Source organism: Periophthalmus magnuspinnatus, chromosome 3 (assembly GCF_009829125.3).
Source record: "Periophthalmus magnuspinnatus isolate fPerMag1 chromosome 3, fPerMag1.2.pri, whole genome shotgun sequence".
Classification (NCBI taxonomy): domain Eukaryota; kingdom Metazoa; phylum Chordata; class Actinopteri; order Gobiiformes; family Gobiidae; genus Periophthalmus; species Periophthalmus magnuspinnatus.
This window is the reverse complement of record NC_047128.1, coordinates 16,797,122-16,823,309: the sequence shown is the minus strand read 5'-3', so window position 1 is coordinate 16,823,309 and position 26,188 is coordinate 16,797,122. Positions and strand designations below refer to the sequence as shown.

The following is a 26,188-nucleotide window of genomic DNA, read 5'->3' as shown; positions in this document are numbered from 1 at the left end:
TCTTTAAAAACACCTGTAAGTTAATAAATGCAAAAATATATATGCCAACTGTAATTTTAATGCCATACTATGGTGCATTACAAAGGCAGCAACATCTCCTCTTCTTAGGTTTACAAATTGTAGGCCTACATGATTTGAAGACAGACGTTTCTTAGACTTTGCCTTCAGATATGAATTACAAGTTCACATCTTTATGCTCTATTCATCGGACAAATTTAAAGGCATAGTATGTAACTTTTTTGCCAAATTATGGATGTTTTTATTGCACTGAAAAACATAGAAAAATCACGTTGCTTTACTGTGTACAGGCTTGCATCTCCACAAACCTGACTCTTATCTGGCCTGGAGGAGGGTCTGGTCTCGTCCCACTTGTTTCCATGGAAATATTGTTCCTTTGGCTTTAATATTCCACAGTATGACATAAAGCTCATCTATCTCCATGGTTTGAACTTGTTATTTCCTGTGTAATAATGATCAACCTGATATGGCACCTCCAGAAAGTTAAACACTGTACCTTTAAGAAGCAGTGTGTTTTTGCCAAATAAAGTGATTGTTACTTGTTATAAATTATGAGTGCTCTTACAAACAAATGAAATATTGGTTATTCCGAAACTCTGTTAGTAGAGCGTTTGTCCACTGATCTGAAGGTTGGTGGTTCGAATCCCCCTCTCAACATAAACATAACTGTGTGTATTGTGCAGTTTATAATGAGCTTTTCTTCAACACCCTGCTTCACATCCCAAAGATTTGAGTGTGTATTAAAATATTAAGCCTAACTGCACAACTTTCTCATCTTGTAACTTTTTAACTAACAGTATGCCTTGCCACTTGCCTTTGCACAAACAAGCCTACTGTGTTGTCCAAGCGCTCCCTCTAGTGGTACATAGTGGAATTACAACCAGCATGAATCAGACTGTGCACAAATCATTCTGAACCTTATTCTGCAACTAGGAAATAATTACCTACTACTAATGCATGGACAATTTATGCACAAGGAAGACATTTTTCATGATTCAACAAAAATAAAGGTGTATTAATCATAACTATTGCGTAATTTAGATGTTTTGGCCCTTGTTTCTATACATGCAGAGGTGGGCTGTGTTCAGTTACATTTACTTGAGTCACTTTTTTAAAGAAATTGTACTTTTCAGGGTATTTTTCTAGCAGCATATTTTACTCCTGCTTGAATAATAAGTTCCAAAGTGACAAAAGCTTTATGTTGAAAACACTATATTTTGTGCATTAATTAATGTTTTGTCCTTTACAATCTCTTCAAATTATAAATCAGATGTTACGTTAATCTTTAAGTTACTCAGAGTAGTAGTTTTCCCACAGACTTTTTTACTCTTGAGTAATTTTTGAACCACTATTTTATGCATTTACTTGTATAGTATAACGTTACTTTTACTTGAGTACAATTTTAGGCTACTCTACTCATCTCTTCACGTAGGCCTATGTTATACCTTCTGTCTGCCTCCAACCAGGAAGTAAAATTATAAACTTATAAACTCCAAAATCATAGACTAGAAAAATCTCGGCAAATATTTTTTAGTAAAATCTTCAATATAATGAAATGTGTAGCGTGTAGTGGTGTGTGTACATCTGAGTGTTGGTCCTTCTCTATAGAGCGTCCTTGAGCGTCCAAAAAAAGCGCTATATAAATCTGATGCATTTATTATTATTATTATAACATCAGGACAAGATGGCCGCCTCCTTTAGCCCAACCAAAACCCGATAATTATGGCAGGGTTTAGTCTTATTTACAAAGCCATGTATAGTTATAGTACGATAAAGTAGTTACATCTCATATCTGTACTTAAAGTAACCTGTACACGGACATCATGTATCAGAGTAGGCCTGTCACAATCATTACAATACAGACAAACGTTAGGAACAATTAAACATGGCTCATTCCGACAGCTAAAACTCGTTATATTACAAGGAATTTTGTTTACATCAGTGTATTGTCGGGTTTCAGATGACATCACAATATTCTATAGGTCAATATTAAATACAGATGGGAGCGGCTAAAAGTAATATTGTTAAATGATGGACTCTTGTTGTACGGTCACTGATAGAAATGATCAGAACTGAATTTACCTTTTGGATATTTCACGTCAAAGTACAATGTAATCAATAAGGAAATCTGGCTTTAGCCCCTCGTCTGGGAGTACGACATTGTCACATTCGAGAATCTGAAAACCAACAATTACAGATACTTTGCAGATGACGTCGACAACTTTCCTGGGGGTGAAGCTAACGAGGGGAACTGCTCTGTCTGAAGCTCAGTAAGACACAATCTGACCTGAAAGAACAAGCCCCCCTCAAATAACATTACAGTTACAAGCTAGCTACCATTAGCAAACAGTTTTTCAGTTAGTCGCGCTCACCTTTTGCATTAAAAATCAAACACCTAAACAAGACCATGAAAAGTATTGTTTAAATCCATTTTGTATTCTATTTCGAAAAAAATGTACCAGGCTGTATTTGCTATTGTGTGTATTGTGTCTCCATGTTAACTGCTGAACATTTTTCCAAGGGCATACATGAAGTATTCCCCAGTGTGATGTCACCGCAAAGTATCAATATTGGGATCATGTAGTGGGATTATCACTGAACATCCTACAGAACTAAAACCATAGTAAGGTCATTACATTTTCTGTCAAAATACATAAATACAGTATAACTTTCAACATTTGCTATTGTGACAGGCCTAGTTGAAAGTCTTTGGTGACTTTAATACACAAAATGCATAAAACTAAACACCGAGTTAGTAGGACTAATACCATATGCATCATACGATCATTTCAATGACGTTATACCAAATGTATAAGGACACCATACGCAATAGTAACTCCAACACTCACAAGTCATCAAGTGTCTTCCTTCAAAATAAAGTACCAAAATATATCTAAAACATTTACATACATTTGAATAATATCACATTTTTGGAAAAGTGCATTGCTTCATTTTCAGCCTTCTTTCTGAGATCTGTCTTTTCAAGTAAATCTTCACATGATCCTGGATTCTTCAAAAAAATCACCTTAAAGGGCTCATATTACGCTATTTTCTGATTAATCTGATGTATTAATGTTGTTACCTATTCAAAAACATACCTGTAGTTGTGTTTTGGTTCATTCACACATGTTTAACAGACAAAACCTGCATAGTTAGGCTGCATTCTTCTCGGAAAACACTCTGTTCCACCTGGTGATTTCATATGATAATACAGGAAACTCCATACACCTTCACTAGAATCATTTGGATAATTTTAACCTTGGAATTGCCAATCTCTACTGAACTAAAGGTAAAAGGAGCTGTTGACTTGAAAACTACAGCTTCATGACATCACAAGGTGCATCAAATAGACTGAATATTTGAATAGGCAACAACAGTACAACATGGCTTAAAGTTCACAAGAATCAATTTTGTGTAATATAGGACCTTTAAGTTAATGTACAAGAAAACATATGGAACACATACACAGTAACTCCTGACTACATCAAGTAATGCAAAGGTTAGCTATGTTTCACATTCATAATCTAGCATCCACTCAGTCTGTTTGCATAGTCAAGTGATCAGTGATGCCTGGAGAAGCCTGGAGGAGGTGGAGGAGGAGGTCCCTGGTCTTGTGTGGCTCAGGCTGCTCAGGGCTGAGTCTGGGCAGCTCAGGGTGGAGAGAGACAGCCATGGTTACCTACAGCAGAGGGAAACAGAAAGACAGGAATAAAAACATCAAACTACTATTCAAAAACTACATCTGGAAATACAGTGAGCTGCTCGAGGTCACAACGTTGTACCCTAAACTGAGCAGGATCAGGTCAGAATTAGATGGTGGAATTCATGGTCGTATTGCAAATTTGTGGACCTGGTTTATGGTTAATCACAAGTTTGGATATTTATTTGAAAAACTTTGAATCATAGAGTTATATAGCCCCCTGCCGTCCATCTGATATCATGACATCATCAAATACTACATCAAAAACGTGAGCACAACCTGTGAAGTGCAACAGTTCTGTCCACTTCAAAGTCCACTCGGGTTAATCTCATTCATTTTTCCCATGGATTTAAAAAAAAAAAAAATTATATTAAGAGTTCACAGGCTCACCAGCTACATGCTAATATCTAAATAATATCCAAACGGTTGTTTTAAGTCCAAAAATATATTTAAAACACATGATTCTGCAAAATGTTTTAATAACTTTATGGTTTATAAAGTTTCAGAAACAAAATTTTTTACTGAACCAGGGACAGGGACCAAGTATTGGATCTAAGCGAAAATGAAATAGAACATAAATATCTATTCTCCATGGGTGTTTGTATGGATCAAACCTGCTAATCCTGAAGTTAGCATCTCTCGTTTACGGTGGGTAGATGTCCTGTTGCAACCAGTCAAATTACAGTAAGTGAGTGGAGTGGGTAAAGTAAATATTACACTTAATGGTTTTGATTATTAACACATTTAGCATAGGCAAGGTGATTCATTTATGTTAAGTTATAGTAAAGCAATTTGAGTTTTAACTTAAAGTCCATTTTTAATCTCTCTGCTAGAAAACGTCAAATCTGAGACACACAGACACAACGGGGCAGCACATAAAAAATGTTTGTGCCAAATATCAGCTTAACTATCACTATTAGACCAAAACATCTGACATAGGAGAAAATATATAATACATCCGTACATTTAACAGTATGTTCTACCAAAAGCAAATGTTGTGAAATTGCCCCAGACATCTAAGTGTAAAATGAGGAAGAGCTGTCTCTGAGGGGCAGGTTGGTGTTAGTGAAGAAGCCCTTACCTGTCTCTGAGGGGCAGGTTGGGGTTGCTGAGGAAGGATAGCTGCTGCTCCAGACTGCACACTCTGAAGGCCAGATAACAGGATGACAGGATGAGCAGAATGATCCTAAAACACAACAGCACAAAGAAATCAATATAACATGCAATACCAGCGCTGAACACAAGAGGGAGACAGCAGACTATTCTTTAGGTAAGTCTCCTTCCCATAATTCTCTGAAAACTAAAACTGACTAAATATCCGTTCCGTTCCATTCACACCTGTGCAAAATACTTTGTGCTTGACTTTATGTAGTCAAGTGTAATATTTTGATTTGTCTGTAACATAATCAGTTGTGTCCGAATGTTTTAATTTGTGTGTGACTTTAAGTAGTTGTATGCGTTCATTTGTGTTGTATGCATGATAATAGTGTAGCCAAGCCCAAAAATAATAGCTCCATTAAATTATCAATATGAAATACAGGTGAACTGCTCAAAATGTACACATAAAAACATTTTACAAATCCACAAAACTTTCACACAACAAAACATACATTATTAACCACATAGCTATTTTTAATTGAATACACATTTTTAGTACATTTACTTTTATGTTGTATTCAGAGCTACTGAGTAATTACTAAATACAACTAAAAAAAATCAACTTTGTTCACATTAATATCAAAGGTCTGACTGTCGAGAGCTTTAAAACATATTAGAATGTTGTTACCTCATCAAAAACATATCTTCACACATTCACACACACATTTATTATCAGTCTAAATACATCTCCAAAGCTCAAAATGCTCTGATCCACCTTGTGATGTCATGAAGAGGTAGTTTTCTATCTTTTAGCTTAGGGTTAGGGCTGTTTAGTAGAGATTGACAAGTCCAAGGCTGAAATCACACAAATGATTCTGGCAAACGTGTATGGAGTTTAAAAACACAGTGGAGCACTTCCTTACCACATGACATCACAAGGTGGAGCAGTGTTTTCTGTTTGAGAGAAGAACTCAGCCTAAATATGGAGGATTTGTTTGTTAAACGTGTGAAAGAAACAAAACACAACTCCAGGTCTGTTTGTGATGAGGAAACAACATTATAACAGATCAGAAAATAACATAATATCGGCTCTTTAAAATCAGGTTTGCAGATTCAAGAACTCTACTCTCTGCAGAATGGTTTTGGACCAGGACACCGGTCAATAATGTCCAACGTTGCCAAACGGTGCAGTGGCTGATACAGACAGTAATGTGTAAGACATGTGAGCAGCGGTCAGAGGTCAGCAGCAGACCGACATGAGTGGAACATAAAGTGAGATGGATGGAGCACTGGCTCAGAGGGTGAAGGTCAGTGTGAGCGCCCCCCACAGTCACCACCCCCTGCTGCTACAAGACACTCTGGTTACGGTTTATTTATATTGCAGAAGGATGGGCCATCAATAGTTGGGGGAATGTTTCTGTGTCTACTAGTGTGTGTGGTCTTATATTTGTTCTGACACAGCTCATTCTAACGCCACTCAAGACTCATTTCTGTCCCGTGAATGTGACTTTTTTAGTATCAATGCCTCCCTAAATGAGGAGTTTCAATACTATTTTTAGTAAATTTAGTAAGTTAGACTACAATTTTTACTAAAACACTAAAACATGGTATTGGTAAAAATGAAGTATATTTAAGATTTTACAAAAAAAAAAAAAAACTTCCCTTGTTTTTTCTAGTTTTTTAGTTTTAGTGTTTATAAATTATGACATATGTAGAGGTACTTCCTGTTACCTAGCAACCACAATATAAACCTGTCATATGTACTTTATATTCTAGGCCGGTAATAGGTAATAGTAGGTAATCTCTGTGATATTTGCATGTTCTCCCTGTGTTTGCGTGGGTTTATATTCCATTTACGACAAGCTAGTCCAGACCCAGCCTAGCTCAAGATCTGAAGATGCGTCTCTGTGAACCTCGTGACAGGTTGTGGAAAGATGGGTCAAATGCAAAGGACACATGGTCTTATGAGGATCACTCAAGTATCCCTTAATCTTAACATTCAACCAGTGAGCTGTGTAGGTTGGTACATTGCTCAAAAAAGGAGTCAAACAGAGTCAGAGCAGGACCAAAACTAACTAAAAGGAGGAGAGAGTTAAGATTACACTTTATTGTCCCGGTAGACGAATTTGTCCTCTGCATTTGACCCATCTGCTGGACCACTTCATGAAGAACTGCGGGTGCTACTATACAGCGCTCAGGGACCAATCTCTGTGATCTTGTTGCTAGTCTTAGTCAGGATTACAACGACCCTAACTGGAGGATTTTAGCTGTGGTGCATGTTTTGGGTTGATGGGGAAAACCAGAGTGTTCAGAGGAAACCCACCCAGACACAGGGAGAACATGCAAACTCCACACAGAAAGACCTCACCATCACCACAGGGTCACATCACGATAAGACACTCTGTATTGTTACATTTTCCATTCCAACGAGTAAGTGCCCTGAGCTCTATGATCCTGTTTGTGACTTGGTTTTACAGATGTACGCCTCCTTAACCAAGACTCAAAGTGAACATTGTGATTCATGTTGTTATGAGGCATGTCCGGGGAAACGAGTGCCCTATGGAGCTAGGCCACGACCTGCAGGGACAAAGCCTCTGATGCCACGTCTGATAAATCCTCTTAATTAAGCGGAAAAAGCCTAAAAATACCCACTCTTAAAATAGCTCCCTGTCCTTCTCCTCCCTCCTTCCTGTGGCATTTCAGTGAGTGAGTCAGCTGTATAATGCCTCCTGTGTGCTGCCTGTGTGCTGTGCCTTTGTGCCTTTGAGCCTGCGTGGCGTGCGTGTTGGCTCTACTCACAGCAGGGTGAAGAACTTGAGCAGCTGGTACTCCATCTGGCCCAGCTCGGCCTCGGGCTCAGACGAGAGGCCCCTGTCTGTCGGCACCGAGCGCTCTGCAACACAACATCACAACATCCTGCTCAGGGCTCATGGGTAACCTGGAAACACCTGTAGGCTGCCAGTGCACGTGCTCACTGAGGCTAACGCGCAGAGATATTAGGGGACTGCTACAACAGAGTACATGAGATAATAGTGGCGTTTTGCTGTAGAGATGCTAAATACAACAACAACTAGCGTACCGCATTTATATACCACATTTAAATACACTGCCTGGACAAAAAATAAAAGTCGCCACCTGGATTTAACTAAGCAAATAGGTCCTAGTCTCCTGCAGTTGGTCAGGTCTAGGTTCAGCAACAGTCTGTGCTCAAAGAATGAGGTCAGCTGACACCTGAATATACTGAATGACCAGGTTATTCCATCAGTGGATTTTTTCTTCCCTGATGGCACGGGCATATTCCAAGATGACAATGCCAGGATTCATCGGGCTCAAATTGTAAAAGAGTGGTTCAGGGAGCGTGAGACATCATTTTCACACATGGATTGTCCACCACAGAGTCCAGACCTTAACCCCATTGAGAATCTTTGGGATGTGCTGGAGAAGGCTTTGTGCAGCGGTCAGACTCTACCATCGTCAATGCAACATCTTGGTGAAGAATTAACGCAAAACTGGATGGAAATAAATCTTTTGGCATTGCAGAAGCTTACCGAAACAATGCGAAATATTAGAGTGTGTGACCTTTTTTTTGGCGGCGGCTTGTTTTTTGGCCAGGCAGTGTACAATTTAAGCCGCCCAAAGTGCTTCACACAGAAGTCAACAAAAAACAAATATAACAAATACAACACATAGGCAAAGAACAATAAAACAAAACAAAAAGAAACAATAAAAATACCAAGATATCCTGTCTAGCTTGTATTAAATGCCAGGGAGAAGAGGTAGGTTTTCAGTCTAGTCTGAATACCTAAAAAAGATTAGGAAATTTTGCTCAATATATGTGAAAAAAATCTGATATAGAAGCTTTAATGTTTACTGCAGATGTGGTGATACACTTCATGCATTCACTCAAGTCATGTTCAGGCAATCACTCTCTTTAAAATTTTTCCAAGTCATACATACGTTTCCACAAATGTAGTGTTAAATAAATGAGCTTTATCAATCTAACATTTTATTTTGTGTTTTGGTAGTTTTTCTGTTTGTGTGCATGTGTGTAGGTGGGTGTTTATCACATTGTGGGGATTATACACGCTCATATCATGTGTTCCTGCCTCTATTACGGAGACAAAAATAATGTCCCCTTAACCTAAATCCTTTATTATTAGATCAATAACATGAGTTGAACTTTAGATATAGATTCAAATAGATTAAATTTAGGAGGTTAGACAAACAGTGACTGTGTTTAAGGCTCGGATCAGTCTCCAGGAAATGATTGTAAGCGAATGTGACGTCCCGAAGAAGCATGGAAACCCAGCATATGTGCGTGTGTGTGTTGTTTTTATGTTTATAACCCAATTACACTGTGCAGTGTATGCTTTTATGGTTCTTTTATGCAATCAGGGCTACACTGGATGCTGTAAACATGTTATATAAATACTTTTGACCTTGACCTATATCTCTGGTCTTTTAATCTAGAGTTCGACATTATCCTGTGGTGTGTGGTACAGTAACGCAGTTTATGTCGAGTTCACATTATGCCTCATCTCATGCATCTGTATTTCTTTGCTGTTGATTTACTGTTGAAAAAAATGAAAGGCTGAAGTTGATTCTTTTGTCCGAGATTGAGTTGTATTATTAATCTAGTGGCTAAAGTCCTGCCGACAACAACTAGAATAATGGATAAATGAAAGATATTTAATGTTAAAAATAACCCCTAACCCAGATTAATTACGCAAATGTGACCAATAACCTGTTCACACAGAAACAAGTGTCACTTTATCAGTACAGTGGAAGTGTCCTCAGCGCGCACCAAGGCCACACTGTTATGATAATCTGCCTTTAATCTACACAAGCCTAAGATGTTTATAGCTCTGCATGATTCATTTCCATTGCAGCTTAATGAGATGTTGCATAAGAGCAACTTTAGCCACTAAAAGTAATCACACTGCCTCTGCTTCCTCTCACACAATGATCACCACTGTAGAGAACAATGAAAAAATATCTGTCTCCAGTAACATCTTACCGGTATAACACTTCTGAGAGAGTGTGTTCAGAGATACAGATGTTTTATGTATTCCATGTTCTTTTGTTTGGGGTTATGGACACTGGTACATTGTTGAAACTTGGTAGGAGCAAAACTAAAGTGTCACAAAGGCATTGAAAAAGAAGAAAAAAAAAAGCCTATTTCAAACACAGACTGTATAAAGAAGTGGAGTGTAATGTCATCCATAGCGTTCAGCTCCAGTCAAACAAAGCTCATCAAGGCTAACAGTTACTGGGCGAATTTGGAGCCGAGTTCCACATTTGGACTGTGCGTATCATAGCAACCAAAGAGCCAATCCGGAGTGAGGCTGTTGAAGGTAACGCCCCTTCCTGCCCACACCGCTGGTTTAGCAGGGAATGGGAACTTAGCAACGCTGTCAATCAAACCTGTTGCTAACGTTAGCGGGAGTGACCTCGGGTAAAAGAAGGCAGATGATTTGTTTGTTATTAATTAATTAACTAATTCATATCCTGATTCACAGACAAAGTAGTGAAATAAAAATACCAGGACGTGGTAGAGTAGGTTAATATGAATATTTTAAGACCAAAATGAGGAGGCTCACTGCAGCAGAGAGAGGGGTGACAGTTTTTCAGTGTAAAGTGAGACGAAGGAGCCACAAGCACACACATAATCACTTCCTATTTGGCACACGGTAGCTAGTGCGTTAGCTATGTCCATTTATATATACAGTCTATAATTTCAAAACAAAAACATGGTACGCCACTGTGCAGTTATGTGGATCTAAGCTTTGCATAATTTTCCTTGTCAAAACCTGCACAGCTGTGAACAATCAACCTGAAATCAGATTACTCACATCAGATTTAAGTTACTACATTTACATTGTACAGAGTACTCAGACTGCACTAAGCAACCAAAAATCGTCCCAAAGTCTGTCAAACCACTCTTGTCCCAGTCTACAGCAGGTCAACTGAACTGAACTGAGAAGGTCGGCTATGAGTCATTCATGAGCATCTAGTAATTTAGCATTAACTGAAAAACTTTGCAGCTATAACTACTAATAAAAATGGCTGTCATAACCACACTTTTGTAGAAATAAGCAACAACTCATTTATGTCGAGCATTTGATTTTCAAACATGCCACGTATTGCGTTATTCACAAGTTATCTACTCTCCGCAGCGGCTAATATTCAGCTAATGTTCGTGTACCCCTAGGTGCCCCCGTACCTCTGGTTGGGAAACATGATGCTAGTCCGCGGTAGAAGGGCTGTAGTTTGTCATCGCTGGTAATCTAAAATGAGTCAGTAAATGTCCAGACACATAGTATCTAATATTTCCCTAGCTGTTTTTTACCCTGTGCAGTTGAATGCCTGTCCTAGCCTGCGTCTAATGTAAATTGGACTGTGCTGTTACAGTGAGTGGTTATCTGAGTACATGCAGATGTGTTATTGGTATCTATGAGATTCCCCAGTTTACATGCATTTAAAAAAAATATTTATTGGACAGGGCCATTTTGTCCTGGTGTACATGAGTAACTCTTTACATGATATTTCAATAATCTGATAACTTCAGAAATCAGATAATCTGAATTTCGATGTGTGCATGTAAACATAGACAGCCATGGATATTTACCAATTATTTAAGATTAAAACTGAGCTCATGTTTATGCTGTATCTGAATATTGACCAACCTCTGCAATCTAAAGAAGGAATTGTAATTCAACTAGACAATAATAAACCCATTGTGATGCCTGTTGTTTGAGTGAATATTTCCAGAAGAAGGGGTCATGCTGTTCACGGGCGGCTGATCTAAAGTGCATGTCCTTAGGGAAGGCCTTGGACTTTAGCTCAGGCACATTACAGTAGTAGTACTTTTATCACCTCTGTACAAACACATTATAGTAGTAGCACTTTTATCACCTCCGTACAGTTGGGTGAAACTGCAGACCAATGAACAAATCAAATTTTTTAGATCAAATTTACTCTTGGAATATAAATAGTTTAATTGATAAGTACTTGCTCAAAGTCTGTGAAAATTATGCATTTAAACAGTTAATAAATGTTAGAAAACAGAGCAAAGTGGAGTAAAGTCTGGCTTCAGATATACAATGGCAAACTTTGATGAATCAATTGATGGTCAAATACGATTTACAACATTTTTGTTTGTATTTCTAAGAATAAACACAGTGAAATGGTCAAACTCTGATATAAATATATTTCAGATGAGCAATATGTGTCGCTACAGCAGACACATAATAAACACATTTAAAAAAATAAACAGGTAAAAACAGGTAAAAATGTGCCAAATCACACCGGGTGCCAAATAGTAATGACAGGCACAATGGTTTCCAGCTAGTTCCACTCAGGATTGGTAATGTCTATGAGGTTTTTACTGTCAGGAAGTGGACGGGGGGCTGCGGGTGAATGTCACTGACATCATGTTAAACACTTCATAAATGAGGGGAAAACTTCACCAGACACTTCTGTGTTTACGAAGGTACATGTTTGTGCGTCAGGTCTACTGCTAACATGTATTAAAACAATAAAATCTAACATAATAATAAAATTACATTTGTAGTAAAGTTTTCCTGATTATTTATAGATTTGTAAATTACTTCAGTCTGTGGTGTTTAAATATTTATTAGGCTCATTTCTAAGTGTTTAACATGATGTCAGTGACATCCACCTGTAGCTCCCTGTCTGCTGCTTGATCTCTCAGGATTTATTTATTTTAAGGCGACTCGGCGAAGACCTCACAGGGATTTACAGCGGACATGGCTACGCTGTCTCTCTGACCAGAAGAAGCCAGCTGCTGTTGTGCACACGGCCTATTTTGTAACTTTAACCATCACCATAACTCTGTTCCTAAACCTAAACTGATTCTTAATCAGTTTGACTATAGTGAAAAAGTAGTATTTGCAGGTACCATACACCTCACTATGTTCACAATATTTACAGTGAGACTGTGGTGTTTTATAACACCGCCTCTGTACGTACCTTCCAGAGGCGTCTCCGGTGTGAAGGGGGCATCGGGGGAGGAGAGGCTGCCTGTGGAGGTGCCCAGCAGGTCAGGGAGGGAGGAGGACACGGTCACTACCGAGGGCCTTTTCCTCCACTTCAGCACCGAGGGAAACTCATCCACTACAGGGAACTCATCTGGAGCTGGGAACTCATCCTGGACAGAGACAACAGCAGAGATGCAACGTTTCTCACAGTCAAAATGAACAGTCGCAGTTAGCAAAAGTTAACCCTGAGAGATTTAGCTAAAACTGCTACTAACATGTTCTGGAGTTAGTTTTAGCATGGCGATTGATACTTTGCAGCTGATGTCATCAACATTCCCTGAGGGGGTGATGCTAAGTGGAGGCACTGCTCTGTCTGAAGCTCTTACTCAAGTTAAACATTAATCTGAGCTTCGAATAACATTGCCGTCACAAGCTAGCATTAGCCAACAGTTTTTCAGCTAGTCGCTCTCACCTGCTCAGAGCAGTGCGTTTAACTGTTTTAATGTACTGGCGCAGAGTCTAGAACAGCACAACACTGAATATAGTTCATTTTTTATTCTGACAACCTTTTGGCTGTCCATGGACGTTCACAGCAATTATTTCTGTTGTAGTTGAAGCCAATCCCTCCTAACAGTAGTTCATTTGTTTAACTGTTGCTGTAGTGATGTTCACAGTGTAGTGATATAAAACAGTAATTAACTGTTGCTGGTCGATTTGTGTAGTTACACAAAAACAATGCATGAAAGTTAGCCTTAGAATTCTCACTGACTTTGATATAAAATATTTTGTTAATTCTCTCAAAAGCTACAGATACTTGCATATATTGATAGTTTGCGGTGACATCACCCTGGGGGTGGTGTAGAAGACCCATCAAAGTGACACACACTCACACACACACCCCCACACACTGACACACACTCACTGACACACACTGACATACACTGACACACACTCACCCCCCCCCCCCCCCCACACACACACACATATATATATATATATATATATATATATATATATATATATATATATATTTGGTAACATCTTTTTGTATGGGTTTCACTTTTCACACCAGATACCACCAAGTTAATATTCAGTGCTCCGAGTGCCACCAGAACACCCAAACTTTCAGCTCTAATCACGTCTAAAATAGACTAAACCATGGATAATGTGGTTCAAAGAATAATTAACCCAAAAGAAGACGAACAAATGAATGATTTGTGTCTAAATTAAAATGCTATGCTTTATTGTTCATGTGCAGAACAGTGAGGGGGGTTGAGAGAGGGTCTAGATGCACAGGAGCCTCCTGTACCACTTCCTCTTCTTCTTCTCCAGCTCCTGCTCCAGTGCTATATTCACCTCCTCCAGCAGGGAGCGGTGTTCTTCTGTGGTCTTCAGCTGTTGCTCCAACGCACTGCATCTTTCAATCTGCAAGAAGCGCTCTACCTTCAGCTCCTCACAGATCTTAAAGATGACCGTCTTCTCCTCCTCGAGTTCGGCTTTGATTTTCTTGTGCTGTTCTACCTCCTGCTGTAGCGCACTGTTCTTTATGACCAGCAGGGAGCGCTCTTCTTCTGCTCTTGTCAGTAGCTGGTCTGACACACTACATCTCTCCACCAGCAGGGAGCGCTCTCCCTTTAGGGCTTCACAGGTCCTTAAAATGGCAGCGTTGTCTTCGTATAGTACAACTCTGCCACGTTTCTCCTGCTCCACCTCCTGCTGTAATACAGTGTTTCTTTCTGCCAGCAGGGAGCGCTCTTCCTGTGTTGCCTTCAGCTCCAGCTCCAGTGCACTACATCTCTCCACCAGCAGGGAGCGCTCTCCCTTTACGGCTTCACAGGTCCTCAAAATGGCAGCGTTGTCTTCGTATAGTACAACTCTGCCATGTTTCTCCTGCTCCACCTCCTGCTGTAATACAGTGTTTCTTTCCGCCAGCAGGGAGCGCTCTTCCTGTGTTCTCCTCAGCTCCAGCTCCAGTGCACTATATCTTTCTGCCAGCAGGGAGCACTCTGCCTTCAGGTCTTCCACCTCCTGCTGTAGTGCGCTGTTCCTTTCGACTAGCAGGGAGCGCTCTCCTGCTGACGTCCTCAGTTGCTGCTCTAGGGTATTGCATCGTTCTTCCAGCTGGGAGCGCTCTACCTTTGACTTGCTCAGCTCCTCCTTGGTCTCCTCACAGGTCCTCAAAATGGCGTCCTTCTCCTCCTCCATCTTTTGGATCTGTGTTTCTTTGGTTTTCACTTGCTGGAACATCTGGACCGTCTCTCGTTGTTTGGTCTCCAGTTCCTGTTTCAGAGCAGACATGTCCGCTTTACGTCTCACCAGAGCACACTCCAGTTTAGCGTTCTGCTCCATCAGCGTTGCATTCTCCGTAGATTTCTCCTGCATTTTGAATTTCATGTCGGCAGCGTCTTTCCGCTTTTCTTTTTCCCACTTTTTGGATTTTTGGCGGGAATCTTTTTGACTTTGCTCTAATGTCTTTTTCATTTCTGCGACCTGTTTCTGCAAAGCTTCAATGGTGCCATCTTTGGACTGAAGCTGGAGTTTCAGTTCATCCGACTGGTCTATGAGTGCTCCTCTCTCCTCTTTCATTTTGTCTAGTTCAGCTTGGAGTTTTTGTGTTGTTTTGGCCATTTCAAATTCTAACATTATTGAGGCCATGCTCGTCTCATCTTCCTCCTCAGACCACTGTTGGGTTTGAGGCCCTAACTCCTCTGTCTCCAACTCCTCAAGAGTTACAGAGGTTTGGACCATCTCTTCAGATGGTCCAGAGGTCTGGTCTGGATCGGGGGAAGACATCTCCAGGTCATCCATGAAGTGGAATTCCTCGCTGTAGAGGAGTTCGTCGTCTTCAGACGTATAGTCACACCAGTTTTTGGACATGTTTGCTTCTCTGAGTTGGGTCGCTGCGTGCTCGTTCGAGTGCTGAGTTGAAGTGAGGTTTGGTTTGTGCTGCACTTACACTTACAGACTTTTCATTTAGAATCTGTCGATGTCATAAAGAAATAGAATGTTCCGTTGCCACGTGTTGCTAGGAGATGCCAGATGATGTCACATATAATAATTCCATATATGAGCATGAGTGTGTTGCTATAGTTACACATGAATGCCAACATATCAATGATTTATTTATATAATTGTTTATTAAAACTGAACTAAATAACATGTTTACCTCATTAAACATCTCTGTAAGTCAATGTCATGGTTAAATATGTATTTTTGGGAGGTTTGAAGCGTCTGTCGTCTCCACCACCTCTGCAATATGGCCGACACCACCAAAAAAGAGCTATTCTAGGAAAAACTTAGTTTATATATATATATATATATATATATATATATATATATATATATATATATATATATATATATATATATATATATATATATATATATATATATATATATATATATATATATATATATATATATATATATATATACACACACACCAACACACACCGACACACACTGACATACACTGACACACACTGACACACACACTGACATACACTGACACACACTCACACACACTCACACACCCCGACATACACTGACACACACACACACTCACACACACTGACACACACTGACACACACTGACACACACACTGACATACACTGACACACACTCACACACACTGACACACCCCGACATACACTGACACACACACACACACTCACACACACTGACACACACTGACACACAACAGTAACACAACATCTATGACAACATTGGGAGATGAGAAAGGAGAGAGAAGAGAAAGAGGTGGGTGAGAAAAAAGAGAGAAGACATAGAAAAGAAAAAGAGAGAAAGAATAGAGAAGAGAAAGGACAGACAAATAAAATGCTATATAGTTCAATAGACAGATAAATAGATAGACTGGTTGACAGACTGATACATAGATGTGTGTTTATCATTTATCTATAATCTCTCTATATAATAGATAGATGATAGAGAAAGGATTAACAGAGAGAGAGAGAGAGAGAGAGAGAGAGAGAGAGAGAGAGAGAGAGAGAGAGAGAGAGAGAGAGAGAGAGAGAGAGAGAGAGAGAGAGAGTACAGACTGACCAGGGACAGAGTCGGCTCCTCCATCAGCTGCTTCAGACTCAGGCTCTTCCCATTCACCTGGTCACACAAACCGAACATTTACAATTTATACTTTTCTGACAACATAAAGTATACAAAAATATATAATTTAAAAATATATGATACAAAAAATAAGATTTGCTTGATTTTTTACAATTTATACCATTTCTCAGTAAAAAAAAATGTTCTATATGTTTTTGTGTTAATTGTGCAAATATGTACTTTGTATATTTCTGAATTAGTACAGCTTAGCATAGTTTATATTTTAACTATTTTTTGTAAATATTTTCTTGTTACATACCCGCGCCTTGACAAATTATCTTATCAACTTAAATTCTACTGCTAAGCCTACACAACAACAACAACAACAACAACAACAACTCCACATTAGTTCAAAGGAGAGAAATAATCACCAAATAATGTAAAAATAGTGAGTAAAGAGGAGACCTGTAGATGTGTGCAGATCCTCCTGAGCACGTCGTACACACTGTCTCTGGAGAGCAGCGACACAAACACGTACTGAAACAAAACAGTTCGCAGGTGTTAAAGTTCACTCCACAACAGTCTGCATTTGGAAAAAAAAAAAAAAAAACCTGACATGAAGAAAATAAGATACAGAGACGTGATCACTCATGGCCTAAGATCCAGTCCTAAAGAGCTCAAACACTGACAACACGGTAAAGTGCTTTTCTGGTTTTCTGGCTATACGTAAGGGTGGGTGCTCATTTAAGTCACATATGGAGTTATCTGAAATGTAATAAACTTTCTGTAGAAATTGTATATGTCTCAATATGTCTCAACTTTGACTAATTCCTGTTCAAAACGTGTCTTGCTCAAGTGCAGATATATCGTATAACCATCTTTCGAGGTCAAAATATGTCCGCTGTGTACTGGCTGCATTTAATTTTTCTTGCGTTTTCTTGTTTGGGAATCAGGAATTGCACGGTTAGCACGCTAGTTGTCATTAGCATTGGTCTCTAAAAGTTGTATAAACTCATTGAGGTGAATAATTAAGATGCTCAGAATGCAAAGGTAAGTGAGGAATAACTTTGGACCACTGCAAACGTTTTTAAGACGGTAAAAATCAGTTACAGTACAGCACCTTTAAGAGATTATAACAGGGTTTGTCCATTCTCTGATCGTAGACAGCGACAAATTTTAGATGCAAAACTACAGTGCGCAGATGTTGTCAAAACGTAAGCGTAAAACATAACATTGTTTAGAATACAGGAAAGTCCTACAGTATATTTGAACTACACGCCAGACATGAACTCCTGCTTACCTCTAATACAAAAGAAAAAAACATTTACGTCTGACTATAAGCAGAACCAGATGCCGCTGTGTTAATATGAACGCATGACATCAGTGAGCAGACATACTGTGAATTAAAGAAGTCAATGGGATTTTATGGGTCTAAGCTCCCAAAGGCTTTCGAGTGCTGAGCGGACTCTTTCACCGTGTAAAGAGTTATGCGCACCTCACTAATGTTTAACCTCTTAAGTCGTTTATTCACTTTTTAACAGACCGCGAAACCATGACAAAACTGGTTTATGAGGTATTGAGTCTGAACCATGTCCTACAGAGTGTAATATTATAGAAGTAGAATATGATATGGTGTGTAGTACTGACTGTAGACTGCACACATCCATTAAGAGTTATACAGTGACACGCCTCGCCTACGGTATATAAACTATGGGTCAGGCAAGTGCTACGCTGTATAGCTCTTGGACGTATTGGCTTGAAATGTCGTTTAGCGTGCCCTGCGCTCATGCCCACCTTCTGCCCGGTGTCTGTGGTGATGGCGAGGCCGTTGGGCACCAGGCCTGCTGTTCTGTGCTTCTTCACCAGCCTCACGGACACTACAGGGATGGCCACCTGGAGCACACACAGTTAAGGAATCATATGGGGATTCAGGTGTTTATAAAATACTACATGCTAAAAACATAAAAAGGAATATGTTAAGGTTAGTGAGAAAATGTAGTGTTTTCACAATATTAAAATTTTAGACTCAATACTAAGGAAATCTGGTCCAAATCATCTTTTCTTTTGTAAGATTAATGCATTTGTACACGGTCCCTGACAAATAAAGAATAAAAAACAAAGAATAGACTCGATATCTAATACCAAGTCCGATACCGTGATAATAAAAACACTTTCTTTAGATAATAGAATGTCATTTTCAACAAATTGTAGTGCTGTCTTTTATATTCTCATGTGGCCTTATATCTGTGTAATGCCTCAGTCGTCCAGTAGGTTCCATAGTGGTCCATGGACGTAAACTAGTCTATGTGTCTTATACTTGTTCTGATACAGCTCAAAATCATTCAAAAACTATTCAGGAAAGGTTCATTTCTGTCTTTTTTTAGTATCAGTACTTGTTTAAATGAGTATCTAGTTTTGATAGTTTTAGTATCGATTAGTACCTGATTTTTGATACTTAAAAGCTAGTCTTATTAACTCAAAGTAAGAAAAAGTATTTACGCAATCTATTTAATCAACTTTGAAAGGAATCTTCTGTTTGCAGTGGATTAATGTCACTATGAAGAGGTGGGACCAGCAGCAGAGAGTCAGTTCTGATGTTTTAAACAGAAAGTCAATGGACCTTTTTCTATTATTAACTTTTAAAAATGCAAATTGAGGAATCATATATGTGGTAGTTTATCACTAAATACCAGAAAAAACATAATATGTCTAATATCAGAAAATAAATAGTATTAGTTCAAGCTACATATTATACACGCACACATTTCCTCAAAAAGTTACTCAGTGAAATTTGAGTGATTGCTCTGCAGTTGTAGAATCCAGTGACAAAGGCCTGTCAGATGAGGAGGATGTCTTGTATTTCAGCAGAATGTGAGGAATGCTGTTGGAATAAGCAGCTTTTTGTCACTCAGGCCTCAGGAAGAAATGTCAGCTTCATATAATGCACTGCCTCAGACTAAACAGGACTGAGGCAGAGGTACATGTCCTGTAGGATTATCACAGCTCGGAAGAACGGGGAGTTTGGCTTGAGTTTGGGTCCCGTCCCTGGTCAGATTAAAGACGGGGCATTTTACTTCTATGGGATAATGAGGCTGCTAATGAGGCTCTACATCGCATCAAGTTTGTCAAGTTGTTGTGTGGTTTTGTATCATGTTTTTATATATTTCTGGAGAATTGTCGTGTGGGAGCACTGATGACGTGGGCTTGTGGGCTGAGCATTGGACAGAATCTTCAATAGAGCCCAGGACAGATCGCTAAATTACTGAAACAAGCATGTGGGGAAAAAATTGCATAATACCCCCTTCAGTGCTGTTGGGTGAATGGTTGTTATCCTGGATGTTAGCTGTACCTTGATGTCTTTGCCGAAGAGGTTGGCATAGAAACAGAGCCAGTGCCTGGAGATGTAGAGGCGTCCCTGGAGGAGGATATCTCTGAGGAGGGCACATGAGTACACTGGGGGTTCAGAAGACAAAACCAAAGTTAAGCATGTAACTATGGTTCTCTGAATGAAATAAAACTGAGTGAAAAAAAATAACTTTCAACTTTATAAACCTTGAAATAATTCATAATTGTCAAAATTGCAAAAAGCTGTATATTATTGTGCGCAAAATAAAACACTTTTGAGGTTCTTCCACGGTTCTTCTGTTTACGTTCTACTTTTTTTTTGCTTATGTGTTTCTATGAGTATTTGGCACGTCTTATCACACATGGTTTGCTTTTGCAGTAGTTGTTTTTGTTATGAACTCCCGTGGAAGTGTAGTCTTGTGAATGCTGTTTAGGTCAGATAGTAAAAGGTACAAAAGGACAAAAGTTGTAGGAGTGAAGACGTTTCGCTGCTCATCCAAGCCGCTTTTTCAGTTCTGGTCAGATTGCTGGTGAGTACTGCCTTATATCTATCTGAAGAGAGAAGCTAACTACACTGAAGCTAAGACACTTATTTGTTTAAAGTCTCTGTTTGTAGGTCTATTGAGCTAAACTGAGTATGAACTGTGCCGGAGTCATACTTAGCATAATCATTCATGCCCTTAATGGATGATCTCACACCTATTAGCATACTGGCTAGTCCTATAGTTTTCTTTGTTTAGATATAGGTCTAAGAATGGAGTTATAAATAAGGTGATGTCTAAGGCTACACAGACACACAGTGATGCATAATAATTTTGAAGGCTTTTGCCACGCCCCCTTTTTAGTCGTTTGATCCATCGGTAGGACATGTCTTTACTCAACCAAATATTTATTTAGCCGAGCGCAGCCGTACTGTCCTGCTCCGTGCCTGCTCTCCATACCTTTCATGAGGATCTCGTCCGGGGGCACTCCAGGGAACAGCTTGTGGTACTGGGAGTTGTACTTGCTGACAGTCTGCGCAGAGGGACAGGGCAGAGTCATGAGCAGCTCCTTGGCGCCCCCGCCGGTGGCTCCGGCCCCCGCGGCTGCAGACACCAGAGAGCTGTGTACCAGGCTCAGCACGTTGGCTCCGTACATGCACACACACTCGCGCACGTCCAACGCCTGAAGGAGGCTGCTGCAAGACACACACTGCCCCGTACCCTGTCAGTGCCGGTGCACTTGCCCGGCTACTCTAAAGGGGCGCTATAGGACAACTCCACTACGACAAACCATAATCTAGTGCAGGGCAGGATAGTCTATTCTACGCCTCTATAGGACCACTCTACAGCTAATACTACAGCCACAATCTCAACGCTACAACAACAAAGCAGCTTTCAAATACAACCAACTAGGCTATTTACTATTTTACGAGGCCAGGGTAAAAGCAGGTCTTTGGGAACGACTGCCCAATACAGTTATGTCACTTTAAAGAGGCCAGACCTGATTTTTTCATGTTACAAAGTATAATTTGTCTTGCCCCAGTACAGATGTTAGGGTTAAAATGACATCACTATTTGCTATGTGTCTGCATCTACTTATAGAGTGTTTTTATCAACAGCAAACCAAGAAGTAAAGCTGGTGCGCAGTTATTAGCATTTCTCCAAATCTCTGCTCTCCATCTGGAAGTTGTGAACAGCTTTATAACTTTTAAAACAATATTGAGGCTAAATTTATCAGGAAGACAATATTTCCTCGCCTTTTCATATCTGTCCGCCACTGTCAGCCAATCACAGCCCGCTACCTTTGCCTCTCAACCAATCACCATTCAAGACATTCATATAAATACGCTCTTCGAGTCACGCGCTCCAACTCTCCTCTACTCCTTCACCGCAGCAGCATAACCACTAGCCTCCACAGCCTCTCCAGGCACTGGTGTCTAGTGTAGCGCCATTTGAGAGCCCAACAATATAATGAAAAGCAGAAAGCAAATAACTGATCCTCCTTTTAGCATATCATAAAACAACCCATAATACTTTATACCAATGATATTTATGTGTTTCAGCTTCCTGTTACGTATATGCAACATTTTGACAACATTTCTTCTGGACGTTTTAAATTGTTAATCGCTGTGGCAACGGTCCTAATCTTTCATCGGTCTCCCACACATGGATAATAGCAGTAATTGCCCAACACTTACCTTTACAATCTCTTTTGCATCTAGCCATAGTAGCAGCAGCCTCATTTTACACTTCAACAAAATCAACTTTTCTTAGCGCTCAAGTTTTCCAACCAAAAGCTAATTTCACTTCAGCTAATACAATGTCTTGAGCTAACGTTCCCATGCTACCACTCCTCGCCTGCTTCTCTCCTCAGTGCCTGTTGTAAATATGCTTAAGTCTTGGCAGAGATGTGTCATTTTGCTTGTTGGCGCTCTGTCCTGGTCTCTTAATATAGCCTGGTATTGTGCTTGAACATACGGACTCACAGCGGGACGATCCTGAACAACAGCGGTGGTGCCAGAAATGTGAATATACAAAAAACATGTGCTTCCGCCCTGTTTCAGTACAGATTATGAAGCACTTTTATGGTTTAAAGTAAAGTGATGTTGAAGCAAAGATATTATTAGATTAGATTTGCAGAATGCGCAAAAAGCAAGGAACACAGCAGCACAACACAAAACGCATACAAAAATAAACTGTCTAATGTTTAAGTACCATATTATGCTTTTGTAAGGCTTTCTGAACATACGTAAAACTTTAAAGGTGCACGCTGTAATTTTTCAAGTGGATGGTTGCCATTAAAGGCCCGTGTACTCAATTTTTTCCCATGTATTTCATCAAAATCTGTCTTGCCCCAGTACAATTTTCAAAGTAGCTTTTGAGGTCAAAATAAGTCCACTGTGTGCTGTCTGCATCTAATTATTTTTTTGTTTTATTGTCACACATTTCCTTTAATGTTGCACAGTATAGCATTAAAATTGTCTTGCATTTATTCAATAACACGTGTTTCTACTTACTCCGTTCCACCTTGTGATGTCATGAAGCAGTAGTTTAATTAACAGTTAAATATCCACATGATTCTAATGAAAGTGTATGGAGTTAAAACACAGTGGACATCACAAGGTGGAACAGAGTGTTTGTTTTTTTTTATTTGAAATAAGAACTCAGTCTGAATATGCAGGATTTGTGGTATAAACATGTGTCACTGAAACAAAACATATGCTTTTTGATGAGGTCATGAAAATGGCATGATATCCGCCCTTTAAATAGATTTTTAGATACACTATGGTGGTACTATGGTCTTTCTGGCTCTGTTTGAATGATTTTGCTTTGTCTTTTGTCACCTGTGGATGGTCAAAGTGAAGGACGCCAACTCACCGAGCCTCTGTAACATTTCTTCACATCCTCATAAGACAGGTCCTCTATCAGGTGAAACCTACAGGGAGAAACAACATGGAATCATGTCATTTTGAAGATATACTGCTCTTCTATTTGACAGGCTTACGTTTGGGGAGAACTTGTGAGCGCATTAAGCTAAAAAGCCCTCATGCAGTAACACACTCAAACACTTTATGTTCCATTACTGATGACTTGTGGTTACTGACCTCATCTATATAAATATCCCTATCTGGCAACAGTACAGTGTACAGAACCTCTGATCCAAGTAACGATATATCAGTTTCAATAGAGAGTTACTGTATGTATGTAAAAGCCCATGATGGTTTCTTACAGTAACACAAAGTGGAAGTCTTTAGCTGATACCAATATCCAATATAAAAGCTATTTGGGGTTAGAATCAAATCTGTAGAGTCACCCCTTCAGTTTCTTTGCTAGGATAAACTGGAAATGACACATGGGCACACAGAGACTACAGAGACAACTACTGAAAAGTGTCTCACTAGAGGTCGGGATCGAACACCAAAAACTGTCCTTTAGAGACATCCATAAAGGATACACCTACACATACTTTAGCAAAAACAATGTAAAAAGGTAAACAAGAGAGCAGCAGAATGAACAACCTGATCAACTGCCTTGTCACTACACTAAGTTGGTTATTACCAGAACTGTATGTGACATTTTGCATTTGAATTTCATAAATATGACTTATCTGTGTCCCCAGATATGAGGGAGACATGTTCAAATGCAGCCAATCATGAATCAATGCTAGTGCAGCCTCTGCAGCTCAGCGAGTGAATTATGGAAGTTCTGAGCTTTCATATGAGGCCTGTCCATACACTATTGATGATTGGCTGCATGTGTTGGGGTTCAGGTAGTGAAGGTTCAGATCAGACAGAGGCCTTTAGGTTTAAACCTAAAACTGGATTTCAGCAGTGGACCTGGCAACCCAAAAGAGAGACTCATGTGAGACTCATTATGCTTTCTGATTGGATAATAGTCACGGGAACCAAAACACCACATTACATTATACAACAACTAAGCCAAATGCTAAAAAGTCCAATGCTTTTGTAGAATAAATCAGCATTAGAATTGCTACATTTGAACATATCTGGGGAGTCAGTTGAGCAAGTTTATGGAATTTAAAATAAAATAAAAAAACATACATGCAGGCAAATCCTACAAATCAAAAGCAATTATGATCATATTCTCTAAACACAACACAAATAACTTGTTTTGCAATAACTCTGTGGACCAGAAAGTGTAAGTCAACATCAGCGCTAACGTTTGACATTTCGACTCTGCAGTTTACACACACTCCCTCATACTGTAGTGTAGAGCCACCTCCACAGAGCCGATCCGGTCTCTCCTCCTGACAGCCTGACAAATATCCACTCCCACACTCCCACGGGACAGCTTAATGATGACTTGTGCTGTAATACTGTGCCAGGGCTCTGTACACAGGACACGCTCAGAGATTATCAGTGTGGTTCTTTTCATAGTGACAATAGAAGCTGACATGATAGCATTATGGAGGAGGGGGGCGGGGCAGATGTGACAGGATGCTACTCTAATGCTAATGTACAGAACGGAGATTGTGTAACATGTTATTGTGCCGGCTTGTACATCATTTTCCCATGTATTTAAGAAAAATGTGTCTTGCCCATAGACTGTACTGTATATATAAATGGACATAGCTAACCTGCTAGCCTGCTTCCAAATAGGAAATGGGCATGGGCGCGCTTTTGACTCCATCGACTCCAACTCACTTTACACTGAAAAACTGTCAATCACTTCTCTGTAACTGCTGGAGTGAGCCTCGTCATTGCGGTCTTAAAATATTTGTATTAACACACTCTACATGGTCCTGGTGTTTTATTTCGCTATTGTGTCCATAAATCAAGATATGAAAATATCCATCTAAACCAGAGGTGCAACAGCCTCGCTCCGGATTGGCTCTTTGGTTGCTATGATACTTGGGGTCGGAATTCCTAATGAGGAACTCTCCTCCAAATTCGTCCCTATTACTGCTAGCCTCGATGAGCTTCAATTGTCTGAAGCCAAACGCTATGAGTAACGTCACATCCGATTAATCCACTTCTTTATAAAGTCTATGGTCTTGCTTCAGTACAAATATATTGCATAAGCAGGTCTTGAGGTCAAAATATGTCCGCTGCGTGCTGTCTGCATCTAAGTATGAATTGTTTTATTGTCCCGTAATCAGGAAGTGTGCAGTTAGCATGCTCGTTGTTAGCAGTACCGTGACGTATTGCTGAACGATTTGGCAAAAATATCTGATTGTGATTTTTCTCTTGTGATTTGATTGTTATTTATGTTTTAATAATAGGACTTTGTTTAAAATTCACATTTTAAACGGACTAACTGACTAATACAACAATCACACTTCAGAGCCTATTTGTACAGAAGAATAAGACCAGAAGTTGTTTGTGGAGGAAATTATAGTACTTCAAAAATATATGGCCTTTGCGATTAGCTAATCATGTAAATTCAAATTAAGATTTTGCCCCATTTGAGCAAAATTTGTCTTGACCCAGTACAAATATATTGTATAAGTAACTCTTGCGAA

General features: G+C 39.5%; 1 protein-coding gene across 3 annotated transcripts in view; it reads right to left on the bottom strand.

Moving 5' to 3' along the window:
• Window positions 1-1,659: 1,659 nt before the first annotated feature.
• The window catches only part of gramd2aa (GRAM domain containing 2Aa), a 53,055-nt gene continuing 28,526 nt past the window's right edge, over window positions 1,660-26,188 (bottom strand). For 2 of the 3 annotated variants that reach the window (XM_033986407.2, XM_055220984.1), the window contains exons 3-12: window positions 23,584-23,641; window positions 21,166-21,238; window positions 20,229-20,332; window positions 18,674-18,772; window positions 17,345-17,416; window positions 16,880-16,936; window positions 12,809-12,986; window positions 7,616-7,709; window positions 4,800-4,904; window positions 1,660-3,697 (exon numbers count right to left, since the gene is read on the bottom strand). In XM_033986407.2, coding sequence (XP_033842298.1) covers window positions 3,694-3,697; window positions 4,800-4,904; window positions 7,616-7,709; window positions 12,809-12,986; window positions 16,880-16,936; window positions 17,345-17,416; window positions 18,674-18,772; window positions 20,229-20,332; window positions 21,166-21,238; window positions 23,584-23,641 — 844 coding nt within the window. In that variant the 3' untranslated portion in view covers window positions 1,660-3,693. Of the gene's footprint in view, window positions 3,698-4,795; window positions 4,905-7,615; window positions 7,710-12,808; window positions 12,987-16,879; window positions 16,937-17,344; window positions 17,417-18,673; window positions 18,773-20,228; window positions 20,333-21,165; window positions 21,239-23,583; window positions 23,642-26,188 lie in introns of those variants that run through there. The other variant, XM_055220983.1, reaches the window with a different exon arrangement.